Source organism: Branchiostoma floridae, chromosome 16 (assembly GCF_000003815.2).
Source record: "Branchiostoma floridae strain S238N-H82 chromosome 16, Bfl_VNyyK, whole genome shotgun sequence".
NCBI classification, from domain to species: Eukaryota; Metazoa; Chordata; class Leptocardii; order Amphioxiformes; family Branchiostomatidae; genus Branchiostoma; species Branchiostoma floridae.
In genome coordinates this window covers 15,292,054-15,310,237 of record NC_049994.1, presented here as the reverse complement: position 1 = coordinate 15,310,237, position 18,184 = coordinate 15,292,054, and the positions used below count along the sequence as shown (strand labels likewise).

Below are 18,184 nucleotides of genomic sequence, written 5' to 3'. Positions count from 1 at the left end.
ATTCCCAGACCCTGTATAAGAAGGCCTACAAGGCGCTGCAGGGTAAGGGATATGCGCTGATCGACACTCCAGAGTTCGAGAGGTGCAAACAGGTGAACAAGCTGGCCAGCAGGGTAAGAAAAATTTTGTTGTATCTTTGATGGTTTTGTTTGTCTCAGTATTTGTTAAGTATTTGCTGGTTAGTGATGTATCTTGTGTTTTTTTAGATGTTGAAGCAAGATAGGTATGTGTCATCTTTATGAATAGGATGATATAGCATACTAAATTGTTTTTAGTACTGTTTGTCATGTGATACATGTACATGTATACCTACAAGACTGTGATAAAAGGAAATTTCAATTTGAAATTGCAAGAAAGTGTTAAGCATGTGACTTTTGTCTTGATATGATTCTTAGGCTGTGGAAAATGTTGACTTTAGCATATAATTTGTACTGTGTTAAATTGAATCGGCTTGCATATCTGATATATGTGTATATTGTAATCACATTTGAGCCTATGGCATGCTTTCTGATTAAAAAAAATTAAGAATGAGGCAAAAGTCTTGAAAAATCGGAATTTTTGCAAAAGAAATTTTTCTTCAGATTGTTTTCAAAGGATGCCTGAGCCTGTTGTTGAAAAGTTGTGATAGTAGAAAAAAGAAACTGAGGTCAGAATTGACATGTTAACAATTGCCTTGTAGTACTTTCGACTAGCTATAATTTATAGCATGAGAAATCCGAAAGTTGTTGCTAATTGTGGTATTGTTAGGGGTCAATTTTGATCAAAAAGTTCTTAAGCATGTAGTTAGTTTAATTAATAATAATAAATGAATGTATAATGATGTTGTACTGACTAGTGTTTGTTGTTACAGAAACAGCATGCAAACTGGAATATGCTAGTTAAACAACAGTTCTTCTATAAGCATGACTTGTTGGAGCAACCTGTACTGGAAGATGTCAAACTGATGATGTACGAACAACAGGATTCCAAAGTGCACGCATGCATGCAGACACAGACTGTGCATTCACGTGCACACAACACACGTGCGCACACACATACACACACACAGATACAGGAGTGCATGAACATATACAAATGTGTGAATGTGCATCATAATTCATATTCCCATATAGTTAATGATGATGATGATAAATAGAATGGTTTTGTGATGTTTTTACTTGTTGTTGTTATACCTGTTGCCTACTACACTACAAGTTATAGTAAATATAGATTCTTATTGCATTGTTGTTAGACTAAGTGTACAATCATGTATTTTACAGGGTATTGAACATGTTTGTCTTTGTGCTAAGCGTATAATGTCATTAGATTCTTAGTGCAATTTTCTAGAATCATAGACTCTATTTTGTTCAGTTTGGCTGTAAATGAACAGAATAGCCTGGTATCCAGCACTCGTCAGCTAATGTCTGCTTCCCAATCATCACTACTCTAAAAGGGAAGCAGACACAAGCTGCAAATGGATGAATACCAGGCTAGTAATGGCAAAAAGAGGAAGAAAACCTTTTTGTTGATATGCTGGATTTTAAGCTGAAATATCACAACTAAAATTAAAAAAGAAATATGTCAACTTTTTAACCTATTTCCTGCCAAATTTTCCTTTTGGCATTAAATTTACCATGATTACAAGGTTAGTTGGGGAAAGAAGGTTAAATAACATGCAAGGAAAGTTTATATTATTATTATATTAGGCTTTTTCTGTGTTTTATCTACATAACATTGCGATGGTGCTTATTTCGCGTTTTGTCGCCCGTCCTTCCCAACAGACCAAGTACCACGAGGACTATGAGAAGTCGAAGATCAAGGGTTACACACCTGTGGTGGACACACCTGAGAACATCCGCCTCCGTCAACAGAGCAAGATTCAGAGCCAGGTAAGAAAATTATTTGATTTACAGCTTGAGATTTTCATCATACATTTTCTCCATAGCAGGTAGCACTGACCACTTGCTGCATGTAACCTTTTGGCACCAGAGAGATCTTCAGCCAGAGCCACAAGACATCAGATGTTTCGCCTAGCATCTTTTACAGGCTTACGAGTTCGGCTTTTTTTAAAGCTGTTTTCAGAATGTATGTCAGTTGTAGAATTTACAGGGTTTCTTGTATGTGAGCCCTGGTAAGTTATGTTTTGTCCCAGTCTCTGATACATTCTCTTAGACTAGTTTGGAGAAGGCAAAGTTGACATCTCCATCTTTTGTACTACTCTCTACCGACAGTTGTTCCGTGCAATGAGGCTATAAAGATAAAGCCAGGCAGATGTAAAGTTGTGGGTTACATGGTGGTGACAAGTTGGTCAATGATGAGTTTCTATGGGCTCATTGTTGAAGAAGGGAGAATATTGTCTTACATGTGTAATTGCTATCAAAACGAACTGTCAAAAAGGGGAGCATGCATATGAGTCCTATTTTTGGCTAAGCAAGCTCAAGATTTTTTCACCACTATGCATGACAGATTTGGTGTGTCTAGAGTTGCTCTCCATAAAAGCAAACTTGTGTGGCCTTATGGTGATGTAACCACGAGAATGTTCCAGGACGGAGTTCACTTTTGTACCGCAATGATTTGCCACATGTTACAAAACATGTTTTTGGTGTGCATCACTGAGAAGGTTCGGCATCCGCTTGGACTCAAATTCCTCCCACCCTTAATGCCGCATTATTTATCCAAAAGTTGATGCCCTCTGGTACTAAAAATATTTCCATGATGATTATACCAGACTCGCCCTGATAGATCTATCCAGGGGGTCCATCTGAGTCAACAGATGTTTTCCAAAAAAGGAGTGAGGATATAAATAGCGGCATTCTTTTCCATCATCCTGCACTGCCTTTCCATTCTTTGACTAGCACGTACATGTAGGACTTGCACTGGGGATTCTGTTCACAGATCGGTACCAAGGAGTTTCTGCACTGCTTGGTTTTTTAATTTGTTGAGGTGTATCAGTCAAAGGATCACATGTAAGTTGGTGTTGTATGTCTGTCAATGTTATCGATGGGCAATAAGGCTTGCTGGATGGAGATTGTACTCAGGAATGCTGCTGTCTACTGCTATTTTTGCTCTGCTTGTCGCATTGCCGGATTGATGTCTGCATGCTTATCTTTTGCTAAATTTCCCTTTGGGTATAGATGTAATTCGTAGATTCTAGATGTCTACGTACAGCTTCTATAATATTGTATTTAAAATTTGTGTTTCATGATTGAATCCTTTCGGAAGAGCATGGCAGTTCTATCCATAAATCGCAGTCAGAAAGATGGATGATCATGCTACGTGTTTGTTGTTCTGTTCCTTTGGTACACGCATGTTGTTGACTGTATACATGTATTAAAAATATCTAAGTCTTTGTGTTAGGCCTGTGAATATGTACTGAATGGTATACAATCATCAACGAATAGTTCTGATCCATGTCTCGATAGTCGTTAAACTGTAGGGTGCCATGTGTGTGCCTGTACTACTGCGTAAGTGCTTTGGCAGGGAACTGGCCCCTTGCTTCTATTATTACATGTGGGTCATTAGAGATAAAAGTAGCCTGTCGCGATCATTACTTGCACTGGAATGTAGGCGCGAATATGGCCACTGCATCTGTTGTTGTGATAAATAAAATGTTGGATAATTTAATGGGTTGCGGTTGTGACTGCTTTGATGTAATGTAGCATCATGTGGTGATTCTTTATAGAGTTAAAAGTAGCCTGTATCTGATGATTCATTACTTGTACTAGAATGCTTACACCGACATGAAGGTCATTGCATCATCATCTTATTGCAATACATGAATAAAATTGTGATATGTTGAATGGGTAGCAGTCATCACTGCATTGGTCCAAGTCATGTGGTGACTCTTCATCCAATATAGTATCATGACTTTTGTACTGAGTCATTCCATAACCCTTATATATCCTTGATATACTTATATATAGATGATCTTAGATATAAAGAGAGACATCAGCTGTACAGGACACATGTGAACATCAAGCTCTCTCCTCTTGTACACTTGTATATTGGCACTGTTACTTCAAACTGTTTTTTCTCTTTTCTACAAATTTATCTGTTCTACTATTCTCTATGTTCTAACTTTTACCTCTTGATTCTATTCTTTGCAACCTTCTGCTTAATGTTTTCCTTTGCATTTCTGTTCTCTTCCTTTCTTTGACTCTTTCCTTCTGTCCCTCTTCTTTTCTCCATAGAACGAATACCAGAAGGGTTACAAGGCTTTGGCAGGGAAGTTCAGTTACACAGCCGATAACCCCGAACACAACCGGATAAGGAGCGTCAGTAAGATTCAGAGCCAGGTACTGTACAAAATCTTTAGCACAAACCTACTATTAAAAAGCTTGCCAGAGTGTGGATATCACTGGGTGCTCTAATAGATCACAGACCTGGTCACCTGCAATGGAAAGATGAACTACACAGTTTTCGGGATCAACGTTATATCCCCAACATATCTCTCTACTCTTCCGAATCATAATCTATCCTTTTATTCATTTTAAGTCTTCCTTTTCTCTATACATTGGTGCCTTACTCTCTGTTTGATCTTTTTCTGAAATGTCATTCTCTAAGTGGTTATCTATTTGAAAATTCCATGTTGTAAAATTGGTGAATACTGTTCCAACATAAGACACCATACAAAACACAGTGCAGATAATCACTTAGAAAAAGACATTAGTCATTCCTGGTTTCTTTTTTCATTCATTTTCTGAAGAGCAGTCGACCTTTCTTCAGCAAAACGGCTGCCATTCGTTTCTCGTACATAGACGCTTTATGAGTATTCCGAAGCACAGAGATCTTGGCCCATATGCCAATTACACTGTTTTTTTACAGTTGAGGAGTGTTTGAGGAAAGCCTTGCGCAGCCCAAACTAACGGGTCCATCAGACCTAGTACCTGAGCGCCTCAGGGTTCGCATAGTGTCCAGCGTAGGCATTCCTAAAATCGATAAATTATGAGCCATCCTAAATTCGATAGTCAGGAATCCGCGCCGTACCAACAGGGCGCGATGTGGGTGCTTACTGGCTGCTCACGGCTTGCCCTTGTTAACTGTAATAACAACAACAACAATGGCAGTAGTGATGATGAGAATGATGGTAACGGTAACGCCCAGCCTGGTGAACATGAAACCCCTGCTGCATACAACCCAGAGCAAAACCCTGGTCAGGAAGATACTGAATCTGACAATGCAGATCAGGCAGAAGGTAATGGTGCCTTTGGCACAGAAGGTGCACAAGATCAAGGTCAAGGAGATGATAGTCCTCCACCAGGAGAAGCTCAAGAAGAAGAACCACCTCAAGAAAGTCCATCCATTGAGGTAACTCCTCCAGAAGACAGCCCTCCTCAGCAAGATGTCTTTGAGGAGGAAACTCAACCGAAGGAACCAGAAGGACCCATCATTGAGATGGCACCAAGCCCTACGGTTGAAGACACGGGGATAGAACAAGCCATGGAGGCAGAAGAGGGCCCCTCAGAGCAGTTCACAGAGCTGCCTTTGTCTACAGACGCTCCTTTAGAACCAATTCGAACTCCTGTTGTCGAGGAGCCTGAAGAGGAACAACCTGCAGAGTATGAGGAAGCCGAAGATGCTCTGATTGACTTTGACCTCCCCAGTCCACCTCCTGAAAAGGTGTCCCCTGATGAGCACAGGGGAGTATCTCCTAGCAAGGAGGCAACTCCAGAGGAAAGACCTGTTTCTCCCAGAGCAACATCTCCTGGAGAAGAAGCTGTTCCTCTGGAGAGGCCACCTTCTCCGATGGAAGAAGACGTCTTCGTAGAGCCTGCCTTCCCCAGCCCTGCAGAAGCTACGGGACGGCCAGATGTCCCCACCCCACCTTATATGGAACAGGCTCCAAGCCCTGTGGTACCGGATGCACTCATGGAGGCAGTGGAACCCGAAGTTCCAGAAACACCCATGGAACCGGACTTCCCCAGTCCTCCTTCATATGAAACCTTAACGGAAGACGTTGTAAGAGATGTTCCCGTCCGTGTCGAGAAACCTAGCCAACGTACATCGTCGGTGTTCACCAATCCAGATGAGCTTGATGAAGAAGAGGTTGGAAACCCTCATCCTTTTGCAGGAAATCCAGGCCACAAAACTGGCAATCCACATCCACACAACCCTGGCAATCCACATCCACACAACCCTGGCACTCCTCCGCCTATTGAGGAGAAATCCAGCAGTCCTCAGCAAGAACATGTATCAGGAGGAAGGCTGGTAAAAACTGGGTCATACAGCTCATACCAGTATGAGGAAAGCGTCCGTGAAGTGAGGTCCTCCACAAAGCAAACCATCAGGGAAGTTGTGACCTCCGACGGCAAGGTGGTCTCAAAGCAAGAGTCTGAGGAAACATCCCACGCTGAAGCGTCTCAGGCAAGAGCTAAATCTGAAACCAGCCGGTCAGATGGTAAGCAAACTGTAACAACAAAGAGAGAGGCAGAGGAATCCATGCAGGCCTTAGAGATGCAGAAGAAAAAGAAGACCACGTCAGGCGGCGTAACAACCGTTGAGCCCACTCAGGGAATGAGAGCAATGGAGATGGAGAAGAAAGCGAAGGCTTCAACCACCGTACAACAAGCGGTTGGTGCAGCAATGGAGGTAGAACCCCCTCCACCTATCCCTCCGTTGCCAGTGGAGATCGGCCAAGTGACCATAAAACAAGAACCAGGGACACTGAGGGGTATTTCCCTCAAAGGTGTGTCCAAGTCTCGTGGCGGAGTGAAACACACCATCAAAACCACTAATGCCCTGAGTGAGGAAAGATCTAGCCAAGTTACCACGTCTGCGATGAGTGAACAAAGATCTAGTCGTGTGACTACATCTTCACAGAGTGAACAAAGAGCTAGTCATGTCAGTTCTTCTTCAATGAGTCAAGAAAGAGCTAGCCATGTCTCTACATCTGCAATGACTCAAGAAAGATCTAGTCATGCCACTAGTTCTGCAATGAGCCAAGAAAGAGCTAGCCATGTTACTAGCGTCAGGGCGGCAAAAGCTGTCCATACAGGCGTTACAAAGAAGGTGGAAAGCCAACCCAAGATCGTTGTGGCACGTCGGACCGAAACCGTGAAGATCCAACTCCCAAGGGGGTCCAGGGAAAGAGTGCTCCGTATTAAGATCCGTTTCGGTAAGAAGGACAAACCAAACCGACTTACAGCATATGCCTGGTCGCAACTTCGTTGGCCAGCAATTACGGAAGTGAAAACACAGGAAGATGTGAGTGAAGACACTAGATACGTCTACATCCTCCTTAAAGAAATATCTCCAGATCGTGTGGCTAAGGAGTCCTGTCTCAGGGTCCAAGTGCCCCCTTTGATCGAGCAGAGTATCATGAAGATATCGGCAGAGACATCCCGCATGTTGGTGCAGCAACAGAAAGTCATCTACAAAGCTCATGAGAGGAAGTATGGCAGTGGGCACAAGTACAAGTTCACCGTACAACAGGCAGTGCCTCCTGAGCTAGATGAGAGTCCTACTCTCAGTGCCAGGGATGCAAAATCGATGTTTGAGATGGCCCGAGCAGAAGAGCTGAGGCAGCGAAGGCATGTAACCCGGCATGAAGTCGGACAAATGAAGGAAATGTTCGAGCGGGGAGCCAGCGATGCCGAGGATTATGAGAGAGAACCAACTCAAATTACACGCCAAGAAGTTGGTGAGAAGAAGGAGGCCTTCGAGAGAGGAGTGAGCGAGGTTAGGATGGCGGAGAGGGAAGAGATCCAAGTGGCACGCCAGGACATCGGCCAGAAGAAACAGCTCTTTGAGAAAGTTGCCGAAGGCCATTGGGCCAGTCGATACATGGACTCTGACGAAGGTGGAGAAGCGCCCGAGAGACCACCTCCTCCAAGGTTTGATGTCGGTCAGAAGAAGGAGATCTTTGAAAATGTTGGGCAGTCTTGGAGGAGGACCGACTCTGAAACTGAAGAGGCTCTCCAGATGATAACTCAGCAAGATGTGGTGAGAAAGAGAGAGCTCTTCGAAAGGGGAAGGAGTGGAAGTGAAGAAGAAACCCCAGAAAGGCCCCCTCCTCCGAGACAGGATGTTGGCCAAAAGGCAGAGCTGTTCGAAAAAGTCGGGCAGTCGTGGAGGAGAACCAACTCTGAAACTGAAGAGGCTCTTCAGATGATAACTCAGCAAGATGTGGTGAGAAAGAGAGAGCTCTTCGAAAGGGGAAGGAGTGGTAGTGAAGAAGAAACCCCAGAGCGGCCCCCTCCTCCTAGACAGGATGTTGGCCAGAAGGCAGAGCTGTTCGAAAAAGTCGCCGTCGGCCAGTTTGTCAGGCAAGAGGGAGAAGAGAGAGAGCGCGTGATTCCTATCAGGCCGCCTACGCCCTCCCATGAAATGATCCAGAAGCGAGAGATGTTCCAGCAGTTCTCACAGGGTCGTTGGAGCAGCTCTGAGACAGAAGAGAGGGAAGAGATACAAATCGCAGCAGGCGTAAGCACCAAGAAGGAACTGTTCGAAAAGGCCGCAGAGGCTAAATTGCTTCCTCCACCAAGCCCCAGACGGATGCGTAGAAGGATTCGCTCCGACAGTTTCCGAAGATCGATGTCGTCGGATGACGAAGGGACACCAGAGAGGCCGCCGCCACCGCGCCCGCCGCCTCCCGCGCCCGCCCCGCCCACTCCCTCTCCTCCTGCCTCTCCGGTAACTACAGCCCCACCGTCTCGCCCCCCACCTCCCCCCGAAGGGGAAGAAGGTGAAGACTGGATGGCTTCAGTCTCGAAATGTGTGGAGATGTACGAACGGGAGGTGCAGATCAGAGGAGAGAGAATGAAGCTGAAGACCATCAGGAGGGATCCGACGCCTGTGCGCCGTCAACCTCGCTCCTGGCCTCCAACACCGCCAAGCTCTCCTGCTGAACCGATATCCCCCATGCGCCGAACCCGTAGGTCGCCCTCCCCAGGACCCCCTGTGGCAGACCGTCCACGGGGAAGAGAGCCGCCACCAGTTGCAAGGAGGTTCAGAGACCGCAGCCCTGCTGTTCATCGCGAGCACTCCTCAGAAAGGAGGCTGACAAACCTGGCCCAGAACATCCTCTCCCAGGAGGGTTTCGAGGAGTACAGGGCGGTTCCGCAAGACACCTACCAAGTTGTGGTTGACCCCTTCCTGCAAAAGGCACAGGAGGTCACCAAGCTGCTCAGTCGGGCTGAGTATGAGAAGGAAGCCAAAGACAGGATGTGGCGCTACCAGGGCGGCCTCCCTGATGAGGCAGAGGCAAGGCGTCGTGCAGAGCTCGCCAGAATGCAGAGCGACGTCCGCTACAGAGATTATCCCAGGTACCTGGAAGCCAAGCCAGGCATGGTGGCTGTTGTCGACAGGTGGATGATCGGGCAGAAGAAGCAAACTCACGAGCAGAGCACTGTGGAGTATCCACGCGACCACCCAAAAGACATGACCTGGCGACTCAAGTACCAAAGCACGCCGGACGACACCGTGACAAAGCGTGCTCAGGAGGTAACCCACATCAGCAGTGAACTGGAATATCAGAAAAGGGCTAAACAAACGAAGGACCGGTACACAGCCATCACTGATGAGCTGCAGCTTGAGACACAAAAAGACGCTGCCAGGATGCAGAGCTCTGTTTCCTACGTCAAAGATCACCCCTTGGCCATGGAAAAACGACATGCATACACCTCAGTGGAAGAAGACCCAAGCTCTAAGCATGCCAAAGATGCCTACAAAATGTCCAGTCAGCTTGAGTACGAGAAACGGTATAAGCAAGAAGTGCTAGGACATGTCGGGTATATAGAGCTTGACACCCCTGAGCAGGAACGCATAAGGCGCATGAAAACTCTTCAGTCCCAACTGGAGTACCAAAAAGACTACCCCATGGACTTTGAGAGGAGGAAGGACTACCAATCCGTGCATGATGATCCAAACACGATCCGTGCCAAGGAAGCTACTCACCTTGCCAGCAAGGTAGAGTATGAATCAAGGTACCACAAGGAGAAAGACATCTACAAGACAGTTGCTGACACCCCTGAAGGAGTCAGAGTCAAAGATGTGGGCAAGATGCAGAGTGAGATTGAATACCAGAAGCCAGACAAAGAGAGGAGACAGTACTATCAAACTATCACTGACGCTAAGGACAGTCAGAGACTGAAGGAGGTAGGGCACCTGCAAAGCCAGATTGAATACCAGAAAGACCACCCCATGGGCTTTGAGGGAAGAAGAGACTACCAAGCAGTATCTGACGACCCCGAAACTCTTCGCGTGAAAGACGTGACCAAGTTGTCGAGCGGAGTTGAGTACGTACGCAAAGACAAGCCCAGACGGGAGGTGTATCAAACCGTCACAGATGACCCTGAGGGAAAGAGAATGAAAGAAGTGGGCAAGTTGCACAGCCAACTTGAATACCAGAAAGACCACCCAATGACATTTGAGGGAAGGCATGACTACACTGCGGTCTCGGACGACCCCGAAACTCTTCGTGTGAAAGATGTGACTAAGATGGCCAGCGGGTATGAATACCAAAGGAAAGACAAACCGCGCAGGGAGGTTTACCAAACTGTGACAGACGATGTGGAGGCTAAGAGGATGAAAGAAGTTGGGCATATGCAAAGCCAGATAGAATACCAGAGAGACCATCCAATGACTCTTGAAGGTAGGCTGGACTACACAGCTGTTGCAGATGACCCTGAAACTCGCCGTGTCAAAGATATGACCATCATGGCTAGTGGGGTTGAGTATGAGAGAAAGGACAAGCCAAGGAGAGAAGTGTACCAAACAGTCACCGATGACATGGAGTCTAAGAGGATGAAGGAGGTTGGGAAACTACACAGCCAGGTCGAATATCAGAAGGACCATCCGATGACCCTCGAGGGTCGTCTTGACTACACGGCTGTTGCAGATGATCCCGAGACTCTCCGTGTCAAGGATATGACACTGATGGCCAGTGGCGTTGAATATCAAAGGAAAGATAAACCAAGAAGAGAAATTTACCAAACGGTAACAGATGATATGGAGTCAAACAGAATGAAAGAAGTTGGAAAGCTTCACAGCCAAATCGAGTACCAGAAAGATCATCCTATGACACTTGAGGGCCGTCTCGATTACACCTCAATTGCCGATGACCCAGAGACACGCAGGGTTAAGGATGTTACAATGATGGCCAGTGGAATCGAATATGAAAGGAAAGACAAGCCGCGGAGAGAGGTTTACCAAACAGTGACTGATGATATGGAATCAAAGAGAATGAAAGAAGTTGGGCATCTTCAAAGCCAGATAGAGTACCAGAGAGACCATCCGATGACTCTTGAAGGCAGGTTGGACTACACAGCTGTTGCAGATGACCCTGAAACCCGCAGAGTTAAGGATATGACTATCATGGCCAGTGGAATTGAATATGAAAGGAAAGACAAGCCCAGGAGAGAAATTTACCAAACGGTCACAGACGATATGGAATCGAACAGGATGAGAGAAGTTGGTAAACTGCACAGCCAAATTGAGTATCAAAAAGATCATCCAATGACACTGGAGGGTCGTCTCGATTACACCTCAATTGCTGATGACCCAGAGACCCGCAGAGTCAAGGATGTTACCATGATGGCTAGCGAGATAGAATATGAAAGGAAAGACAAGCCAAGAAGGGAGATTTACCAGACTGTCACCGATGACATGGAGTCCAAACGAATGAAGGAGGTTGGCAAGCTTCATAGCCAGGTCGAATATCAAAAAGACCATCCAATGACCCTGGAAGGAAGGTTGGACTACACAGCTGTTGCGGACGATCCGGAAACTCTGAGAGTCAAAGATGTTACCAAGCTCTCTAGTGGTATCGAGTACCAGAAGAAGGACAAGCCTAGGAGAGAGATCTATCAGTCAGTCACTGATGATGTTGCAACAGTGCAAGCAAAGGATAGCCAAAGGCTGCAAAGCCAACTGGAGTATGAGAGGCTGTATCGTGAGAAGAAGGGTACTGGTATCTTCACCATGATTGCCGATGACAAAAATCTTCAGCACGTCAAAGACGTGTCCAAGTTGGGAAGCCAACAGGGCTACACCAAGGACTTCCCAATGGAGTTGGAAAAGCGTGGTGGTTACACGTCTGTTGAAGCCGATCCCACAACCGAAAGGGCCAAAGAGGTGTACCAGTTCCAGAGTGATGTTGAATACCAGCGCAACTTCCGCCAGAGAAGGGGCAGCTTCACTGCCATCACGGATGATGCCGCCACAAAGCACGCTCAGGAGTCTGGAAAGGTTTCGAACGAGCTAGCTTACACCAAGAACTTCCGTACACGGCGCGGAAGCTTTACCGCGGTCGTTGACACTCCGGAAGCACAGCGTGTCAAGGAGGTCAACAGGTATCAGAGTGAACTGGAGTACAAGAAGAGGGCTCTGCAACGACGTGGAAGTTTCACTGCAGTTGTTGACGACCCTGTTACAGAGAGGGTGAAGGACTCGACAAGGCTAGCCAGTGATACAATTTACAAGGCAGCAGCACATGAGAGAAAACAGGCATACACCATTGCTCTTGATGACCCCAACACAGAGAGAGTTAAGAATGTTTCAAAGATGGTCAGCGACTTTGAGTACCAGAGAATGTACCGTGAGAAGAGGGGAACTGGAATCTTCACCTCCATTGCGGATGACCCGTTCATAAAGCATGCAAAAGAGACAGCAGAATACCTCAGTTCAAACGTGTACAAGAAAGACTTCCCTGAAAACATGGAGCGAAGGTCTGGTTACACGACCATTGTTGATGCATCCGGGCTAAAACATGCAAAGGAGGCATCTGAGATCCAAAGCTTGATCAAGTACTACGAGAAGGGAAAAGAAGGGAAGTCAAAGTACACGTTGGTGACTGATGACCCAGAGAGCATGAGGATGAAGGATGTTGGGAAGATGCAGAGCAGGATCGAGTACGAGAAAGACTACGAGGCGTCAAAGGATAAGTACACCATGGTGGGAGACGATCCACAGACGAGGAGAGTGCAGGAGATGACCAAGTTGCAGAGCCAGTATGAGTACCAGCGCACGTTCCTCGAGGAACGGGGTCTCGGCTGGTACACGGCATGGCTGGATTATGACAAGGAGATGGAGAGGCAGCTTGGGATGAAGCACATGTACAGCCAGGTGAAGTACAAGAAGGACTTCCCAGAGCAGATGACAGGAAGAGAAGGCTACCAGATGGTTGCAGATGATGTTCAGACTGTGCATGCATCAGATATGTCCAAAATGCAGAGCAGGGTAGAATACGAGAAAGACTATCACGAGAAGAAGGGACTGTACACCACAACGACTGATGAGATGAGAGCAACGCATGCCAAGGAAGTTGGTAAATTGGCGAGCTCGGTGGAGTATCCTGTTGACCACCCGATGGAATGGGAAAGGAGGAGAAAGTATACTGCCGTGGCGGATGATCCCAATACTCAGAGAGTCAAGGAGACAACAAAGTACCAGAGTCCGTATGAGTATGAAAGGGAACATCGCAGAAAGAAGGGGCAATACACAATGGTCGCTGATGACCGAGAGCAAGTGCGTGTTGTGGAGATGAACAAGCTGCACAGTCTTGTGCAGTATCACGAGACATTTGAGAAAGAGAAGGGCCAGTTCACCACCGTACTGTTCGATCCGGAAACAAAGCGAGTTGTCGAGCTGTCCAAGCTTCAGAGCATGAATTACTATCAGCAAGAGTTTGAGAAGAACAAGGGCAACTACATCACTGTCTTGTTTGACCCCGAGTCTCAGCGATACAAGGAAGTGGGCAAACTCGCCAGTGATGTGGAGTATCAGAAAGAGTTCAAAGACCTCCGTGGCAAGTACACAGCCACTGCAGACACAGTTGCGACCAAACATGCAACGGAGGCTGGCAAACTGCAAAGTCAGCTTGAATACCAAAAGGACTTCCCGCAACAGATGACAGAGAGGGCAGGATACACCCCCGTAACCGACAAGGAAACCATCCGCGTGGTCGAGATGTCCCAGCTCCACAACCTCATCAAGTATCGGGAGCAATTCGAGAAAGACAAGGACAGGTTCACAACCGTTCTGTTCGATCCCGAGACTAAGCGTGTCGTGGAGCTTTCAAGCATTCAGAGCGTCATCCAATATGAGAAGAAATACCAAGCAAACAAAGACAAGTACACGACTGTAATGTTCGATCCAGAGACCTCCCGCACGATGGAGATGTCGAAGCTTCAGAGCTTAAATGAGTACCATCTACAGTTTGAAAGAGACAAGGGTCAGTACCAGCTGGTCACTGACGATCCTGTGTCTGAGAGGATCAGGGAGGTGTCCCGCCACCAGAGCCAGTATGAGTATGTCAGGAAGTGGTTGGAAGAGAGAGGCATCTATCACTCAGCTCCTGATGACAAGGAGCACATGCGAATCGTCGAGGTCAACAAACTTCAGAGCCTCCTGCACTACACTGATGAGTACAATAAGGAGAAAGGAAAGTACACCACCATTCTATTTGATCCAGAAACCAAACGTGTGGTTGAGCTTTCCAAGCTACAAAGTGCAGTGCAATATCACGAGGAGTTTGAGAAAAACAAGGGCAATTACATCACAGTGTTGTTCGATCCTGAAAGCAAGCGATACAAGGAGGTTGGAAAGTGGCAGAGCGATGTAGAATATCAGAAGGAGTTCCGTGGACTACGAGGAAAGTACACCTCTGTGGAAGAGGATGTGCAGACCAAGAGAGCGAAGGATGTTGGGAAGTATCAGAGCCAGCTGGAGTACCAAAAGGATTTCCCTCAAGAGTTTGAAGGAAGGACAGGGTACACTCCTGTTGCAGACAAGGAGACAGTCAGAGTGGTGGAGATGTCTCAGCTTCACAGCTTGCTGAAGTATCAGGAAGAGTTTGAGAAAGACAAGGGCAAGTACACGACGATCCTCTTTGATCCCGAGACCAAGAGGGTGGTTGAACTGTCCAGTATCCAGAGCGCAATTGCCTATCAGAAGGAGTATCAGAAGGACAAGGACCAGTTTACCACCATCTTGTATGATCCTGAGACCCAGCGTTTCACAGAGCTGTCAAAGATACAGAGCTTAGTATCTTACCATGACGAGTATGAGAAAGAGAAGGGCAAGTACCACTCTGTTGCTGATGACATTGACAGCAAGAGACTCAAGGATGTTGGCAAGTTTGCCAGCGAGACAGAATATCAGAAAGAATATCAGAAACTGAAGGCCTTCTACACAATGGTCCCTGACAAAGAGATGTTGAGAGTGATAGAAATGTCGCAGCTGCACAGTGTTGTGAAGTACCACGAAGAGTATGAAAAGGACAAAGGAGACTTCACCACTGTCCTGTATGATCCAGAAACCAGGCGAGTTGTGGAACTCTCCTCAATCCAGAGTATCAACAAATACCAGGAGGAATTCGAAAAGAACAAGGGAAAATACACCACCATATTGTTCGATCCGGAGACCGAACGTGTTCAGGAGGTTGGAAAGATACAGAGCAATGTTGAATACCAGAAGGCGTATCATGAGATGAAGGGTAGTTACAGAACTGTAACAGATGATCCTGAATCTGAACGTCTTAGGTCTGTTTCTAAGTGGCAGAGCATGAGCGAATATCAGAAAGACTTCCCGTCCAAGTTCGAAGGTCGTCCAGAGTACCAGTCGTTGGCTGCCGACAAGGAAACTTTGAGAATTGTGGATGTTACAAAACTGCAAAGTTTGATCAAATACCAAGAACAGCACAAGGATGACATTGGCAAGTTTACCACTGTCCTATTCGATCCTGAGACCAAGCGTGTTCTGGAACTGTCAAAGGTGCAAAGTCTCCTCAAATATAAGGAAGAGTTTGAGAGTGAAAAGGGTGGATACACAACTGTGCTGTATGATCCCGAAACTCAGAGGTTCATTGACCTGTCCAGCAAGCAGAGCGATGTTCATTACCATGAGCAGTATGAAAAAGAAAAGGGCCAATACACATCGGTTGTTGACGATGTTGAGACAAGGAGGCAGACAGGGATAACTAAGGTCCAAAGCTCAGTGGTGTACCCGAAAGACTACCCGCTTCGTTACGAAGGTAGATCGGGCTACACAACGATCCCTGATGACAAAGAGCTGCTGAGAGTTGTGAACCTTCAGAAAATCCACAGTCTCATCCGGTACAACAAGGAGTATGAAGATGAAAAGGGTGCTTACACCACTGTGATGTTCGATCCTGAAACCAAACGTCTGATTGAGCTGTCCAAAATCCAGAGCTTGATCAAATACCAGGAACAGTTCCAGAAGGAAAAGGGCAGCTTCACGACTGTTCTCTTCGATCCTGAGACTAAACGTGCCATCGAAGTTGGCAAGATTCAGAGCCAGGTCGAGTATCAGAAGGACTTCAAGGAGGGTAGGGCTGCACAGTCAGGTGCAGAGGCTGACAAAGAAATCCTCCGTCTTGTGGACATGTCTCAACTCCACAGCATCCTCAAGTACCAGGAAGAGTTTGAGCAGGGCAAAGGAAAATACACCACCATTCTTTACGATCCCGAGACTCAAAGGGTGGTTGAACTGTCCTCAATTCAGAGCGCGGTCAAGTACGAAGATGAGTACAAAAAAAATAAGGGACAGTACACAACTGTCATGTTCGATCCAGAGACCAAGCGTCTTTTGGAGCTTTCTGAAATCCAGAGCGCTTTCAAATACCAGGAGGACTTTGAGAGGGGCAAGAGCATCTACTCACAGATACCAGATGATGTTCAGACAAAACGGGCAGAGGAGGTGTCCCACTTCCAGAGTACAGTTGAGTACGGGAAGGAAGCTCGGGCACAGCTGCCACAGTACACTCCTGTTGCCGACGAAAAAGAGGTGGTCAGGATGGTGAACATGACCAAGCTTCACAGCCTGATCAACTATCACGAGAGATACGAGAAGGAAAGAGGCGGTTACACCACGATTCTGTTTGATCCAGAAACAAGGAGAACCATGGAGCTCTCAAACGTACAGAGCCTGGTGAAATACCAAGAACAGTTCCAACAACAGAAGGGCAACTACACCACCGTTCTGTACGATCCTGAGACCAAGCGGGTGGTAGAGTTATCCAAAACTCAGAGCCAGCTGGAATACCAAAAGGACTTCCCAGTTGCCATGGAAGGAAGAGATGCTGGTGTGATAGACGACCAGGACAAGGAGGTCCTGCGTCTTGTGGACATCAGCAAGCTCCAGAGCTTGTCGAAGTATCAAGAGGAGTTCCAGAGAGGCAAGGGCAACTATACCACTGTCCTTTACGACCCAGAGACTAAGAGGGTTGTGGAGGTTAGCTCCATCCAGAGCCTGATCAAATATGAAGAGGACTACAGGAGATCGAAGGGTCAGTACACCACCATTATGTTTGATCCTGAGACACAACGCCTTATGGAGATGTCTGAAATCCAGAGCGCCTTCAAGTACCACGAGGACTTCGAAAAAGGAAAGGGCAACATCATGCAGATTACGGACGATGTGGAGACTCGTAGAGCCACCGATGTCACTCATCTCCAGAGCACGTTCGAGTACAGGAGAGACTATCCGCTGGAGTATCAACAAAGGCCTGGCTACACTTCATCCACAACAGACAAGGAAATGGTCAGGCTTGTTGAGATGTCCAAACTGCACAGCCTGGCCGAGTATCGCTCTGAGTATGAGAAGGGAAGGGGTGGTTACACCACTATCCTGTTCGACCCGGAAACCAAGAGACTCCTTGAGATTTCCAGAGTCCAGAGCCTGATAAACTATCAGGAGCAGTTCTATCGTGATAAGGGAAATTACACAACTGTCTTGTGGGACCCCCGTACCAAGACAGCGGTAGAGTCTACGAAACTGCAGAGTCAGATTCAGTACCAGAAGGATTTCCCTGTTGGCATGGAAGGCCGCGGTGGAAAGGGCGCTGATGAGGCTGATAAGGAAATCCTCCGTCTCGTTGACGTGAGCAAGCTTCAGAGCTTGGCACAGTATCATGAGGAGTTCAAGAAGGACAAGGGCAAATACACAACAGTGCTCTTTGATCCAGAGACACAGAGAGTCATTGAACTGTCAGCAGTCCAGAGTCTGGTCAAATACGAGGATGAGTACAAGAGGAATGTTGGTCAGTACCAAACTGTTCTCTACGATCCTGAAACGCAACGGGTGATTGAGATGCAAAAGATGCAGAGTGTGTTCAAGTACCACGAGCAGTTTGAGCAAGAGAAGGGACAGTACACTCTGGCAACTGACAGCATCGACTCCCGCCATGCACAAGAAGCCTCCCGAGTTCAGAGCACTCTCTTATACAGGAGGGACTTCCCACAAGAGT

General features: G+C 46.8%; 1 protein-coding gene across 24 annotated transcripts in view; it reads left to right on the top strand.

Annotated features, from left to right (window-relative positions):
• Positions 1–4,803: 4,803 nt before the first annotated feature.
• LOC118403155 (nebulin-like) overlaps positions 4,804–18,184 on the top strand; it is a 39,433-nt gene continuing 26,052 nt past the window's right edge. For all 24 annotated transcript variants that reach the window (XM_035801699.1, XM_035801690.1, XM_035801687.1 and 21 more), the window contains exon 1: positions 4,804–16,236. In XM_035801699.1, the coding sequence (XP_035657592.1) occupies positions 4,924–16,236 (11,313 nt within the window). In that variant the 5' untranslated portion in view covers positions 4,804–4,923. The remainder of the gene's footprint in view (positions 16,237–18,184) is intronic.